This window comes from Aptenodytes forsteri, unplaced genomic scaffold, assembly GCF_000699145.1.
Source record: "Aptenodytes forsteri isolate BGI_AS27 unplaced genomic scaffold, ASM69914v1 Scaffold56, whole genome shotgun sequence".
NCBI lineage: Eukaryota > Metazoa > Chordata > Aves > Sphenisciformes > Spheniscidae > Aptenodytes > Aptenodytes forsteri.
Window position 1 is genome coordinate 3,967,048 of NW_008796213.1, and position 4,182 is coordinate 3,971,229.

The window sequence follows — 4,182 nt, forward strand, 5'->3', positions numbered from 1 at the left end:
CCCCCCCCCCCCCCCCCCCCCCCCCCCCCCCCCCCCGGCTCTCCTCTCCAAAACCCCGGCTCTCCTTGCATTGAACAATAGTTCAGCAGCAGGATTGACAAAATGGAACAGCAATCATCTTGCTGAATGTTTTATATTCATTTCAATCTTGAGAAATGCATGCACCATCTAATTGAATTTCAGGATATGAGCATTTCTCAAATCCTGGTTGATGGAGTATATGACTTTCCAGAGTGTGCGAATCCTGTAAGATTACTTAATTGTGAACAAATATTCCTGAAGTCTAATGATACCACACGCCTGTTGTATATCTCCACAGGATAGGCACGTTTGTGAAGGCATATCTGATTCATTATTTCTCTGTCTAATCTGAAAATAGTATCTATGCATCAAGATCTTTGGTGTAAACTATTCCGTGTCTGGGTGGTGATATATTTATGTTGTATCTGTGTCCGCATCCCTTGTTTTTTCATTGTCAGTACTTGAGAATTGCAACCATAGCAACGTTCGTCTGTGAATGCCATTTTATAAGGCTGCTTCCATTATTTGTCAGAACACTTCATCCCAATTCATCAAATTTGGAGTGACTCCTTTTTTTTTTTTCTTTTTTTTTTTTTTCCTTTTGAAAGAAGGGAAATGTCCAGATTCCTGGACATTCCCTGTCCAGATTACTTCTAAAAGCAGTATTCGGGCATTGTCTTGTTTTTACCTTTTGAGATTTGAAAGATGGACCCAGTGCTGTGGGTGCTCACAATTGAGCGCTGAAACAAATTTTAAATTGCAAGTGAAGCCAACACATGAAATGTGATCTAATGTCTTGAGTTTTGTCACTCCCAGTCTATTGTCTGAAGAGACATAAATATCGCTTGCTCTGTGTTGGTGCATCTACATCAGCTACTATGACATAACTAAGGATCTTAGTGAGCAAAGCATCGTTCTTGTTACACCTCAGGGCGTTTCACCTTAACAGATTTTTCTAGACAGACTAGGACTGTTCTTGTAGTGATATTCTCTTTTCTCTAGTTAAAATAAAAGTTTAATCCCTATATTATTTGTAAATATAGTATTGGAAACTTAAATAATAACAAATTTTGAATAATTTCAACTTTAGTGTAATTATTTAGAAAAGAGTAACTCCAAGATGATGGTAAGTTTCATTGCAGCAGAGGTAAGGGACGGGGCAGACAAGTCTTTACTATGAAATGCTGCTCTGGCACATGGGGATTTCTAAAGAAACCATATGGGAGTTTTGTACTCCTTGATGCCAACACAGATGCGCCTGAATCAGAAAGTTGAAAAAGGACCGGGATTGTGTTAGTATAAATAATATGTATAGCTTGCTTGAGATGTGGTTTTTTTCTGTTGGTTTTTTTTGCCAGTGTCAAGATATGGAATAGTTACACTTCATTAAATACAAGGTATGATACACCTGCTGGGTCTGTCTGAGCATTCAGAAAAGGTAGTGATTATCTGCTGCAGTGTGAATGGATCTTTGATTAGCTAGTTTGAAAGGGCTTTTTAGTGTCAGTGCAACTGCAGTACTCAAACCACATTGCATTTGACCTTGGCTTGACATGATGATGTTTGATTTTTTTTTTTTTTTTATATATATCCAAGAGAACATTAACCATATTTATGCTTTATTTTCCTGCTTTCTATTAGTTTTTCTTTGTTTTATGCTTAAGTTTTATCCTTAGGTGAAATACAAGCCTTCTATGTTGAAAGAATTACTGTAAAAATACAAAGCCTGTCTGTCTTCTCTTTTACAGAGGAGAGGCAGTTTCTCTTTTGCTTTTGTGGGGTTTTTTTTTGGGGGGTAAGGAAGGTGGTCAGATGTCGAGAATAAGCTTTTGTGGTGGAAAAGTATAGGAAGGAATTTATTCTTGAAAGGTAAGGGGTTTTAACATCTGAAGTCCGTGTGTTTCTTAAAATACCTTTCAGTGTAAACTTGCTGTTGACTTATAATATAAAAGAGAATATTTATTTTTACAGAATATTTATTTTTAGGCATTCTGTTCCTGCCACAGTGTTGCTTATTCTTGTTTTTGTAACAGTTTTTGACACCGAAGAACTGTTCCTTAGATGGTTATTGCTATAAATGGTAACCATTTAGTAGTGTTCAAGTTTCACATAAATCTCTCTTAGGAGGAGGAGGAAAAATCTAATTTTTTCTCTGTACTGAATAGGTTAGCAAGCATTACTGTAAGAAACTTGGCAATTTCAATACCAGATAATGTTTCCTGGGAGCAGAAAACTTGCTGCTGGGACTAAAATGGTCTGGCAAAATGTTCATCTTTCATTACTGTTTGTTTTATGGACTCATCTTCTTCCCCTTTCATCTTTTTTCACCTTAAATAAAGATAATTTTTATGGTGGGAAGAGGATACCTATCTCCAGACCTCAGCAAAGTACGGAGCAACTGTCCAAAAGCTATGAAGAGACTAATGGCAGAATGCTTAAAAAAGAAAAGAGACGAGAGACCCCTTTTTCCACAGGTGAGAAAGGTTCCTCTTTAGTTCTCAGTAGACTTACAATTCAAATATTAAAAATAAATATCAGTTATGAACTCACTGGGCCATTCAAAAGTCTTTTAATTAGCGCTATACCATGACTTCATAACAGTACTGGCTCAGTACCTGGTTAGTGCTGTTTAATTAGAAATGTTTATTTTCAATTCAAAAAGCAGGTATTAAAATGACTTGTGTAGTTGGAAAAGCATTTATATGTTGGAGAAAGTTTCAACTGGGAGACAGTGAAATTAAGAATCGCAATTAGACACACAAATTAGAACTTGCTGTGTATGTTCTCAGAAATCTTTATACCCCCCTCCTTGCTCTCCCCCGAACTTTATGAAAGGAAACTGATAGTTTTGTTACAAAACTTGATTTATCATGCCTGCTGAGGAAGGTTTGGATTCTAAAAGCTTGGGGGGGCACACCTTTTTTTTTTTTTTTTTTTTTAATGTAATTTTATTTGAGTAACCAAAGCATTTTCAAAAAATAATGGGCTCCCCCTGCTGGCTTTATGGTAAATAGTATTAAGCAAACTGCTGCCAAAGCTGTGTTTATTTGCAGCGATGGTAGGTATAGGTACTAGTGCATAAACAAGGAGGCAAATAGAAAGCAACTATATTTGTTATGCTTACAGAGGGAAATCGGTATGCCCTTTTAGAGGGGAAAATGAGACAGTTTCTTCCCAAATAATGGGCTCCCCCTGCTGGCTTTATGGTAAATAGTATTAAGCAAACTGCTGCCAAAGCTGTGTTTATTTGCAGCGATGGTAGGTATAGGTACTAGTGCATAAACAAGGAGGCAAATAGAAAGCAACTATATTTGTTATGCTTACAGAGGGAAATCGGTATGCCCTTTTAGAGGGGAAAATGAGACAGTTTCTTCCCAAAATGTCCTTTTTCAGGATATAAACATCAGAGTGCAATGCAGTAATCTATTCTTAAAAGTCTCTGTTTGAATTTGTGCATAAATATTTTTCTGTAGTTAATGTTCTGCCTTTTTTGTTTTGAGAGGCTGTTATAACTTTGGAACAACAGATTTGATCACTTATTTTCTACTTGTTTTAGATTCTTGCCTCCATTGAGCTTCTGGCCCGGTCATTGCCAAAAATTCACCGCAGTGCATCTGAGCCCTCATTAAACCGGGCTGGCTTCCAGACAGAGGATTTTAGTCTATATGCTTGTGCTTCTCCAAAAACACCCATCCAAGCAGGGGGATACGGTGGGTTTCCAGTACACTGAAAAGAAATGTGAAAGCGTGTGCCTGTGTGTCTGTGTGCTGGTGTGTTCCTGTGTGTGCAACACACGTGTACGTTCTCGGTTCCTACCAGCTATGTTTTTAAGGTTTACTGAGGGAATGAAGACTCACTTCCTAATACTGGGCATTGAATGTCCCGAGTACAAAGTCTGTGTTGGTAAGGAATGCCCTGGGAACAGCTGGCACAAGAAGAATTATAAGGTCACATAAGAAAAACGGGAAAAGTCACTTCAAAACAAGCAAAAATCCTCTTACGGTCATTGGGTGTCATTTTTGCTTGCCTGTGTCATTTTTGCCTAGTTTATGGATTGGAATTAGTTACTCAGGAGTGTATTTGATTTTAATCTACTCAAGCTATGGTGTGTGTTTGGTTTGTTTTTTGGGGTTTTTTTTGTTTGGGTTTTTTTTTTTTTTT

General features: G+C 37.4%; 1 protein-coding gene across 1 annotated transcript in view; it reads left to right on the top strand.

Moving 5' to 3' along the window:
• BRAF (B-Raf proto-oncogene, serine/threonine kinase) overlaps positions 1-4,182 on the top strand; it is a 66,318-nt gene that overhangs the window by 54,207 nt on the left and 7,929 nt on the right. Inside the window, exons 16-17 of the mRNA XM_009288352.2 lie at positions 2,361-2,495; positions 3,578-3,731. Of these exons, the coding sequence (XP_009286627.1) occupies positions 2,361-2,495; positions 3,578-3,731 (289 nt within the window). The remainder of the gene's footprint in view (positions 1-2,360; positions 2,496-3,577; positions 3,732-4,182) is intronic.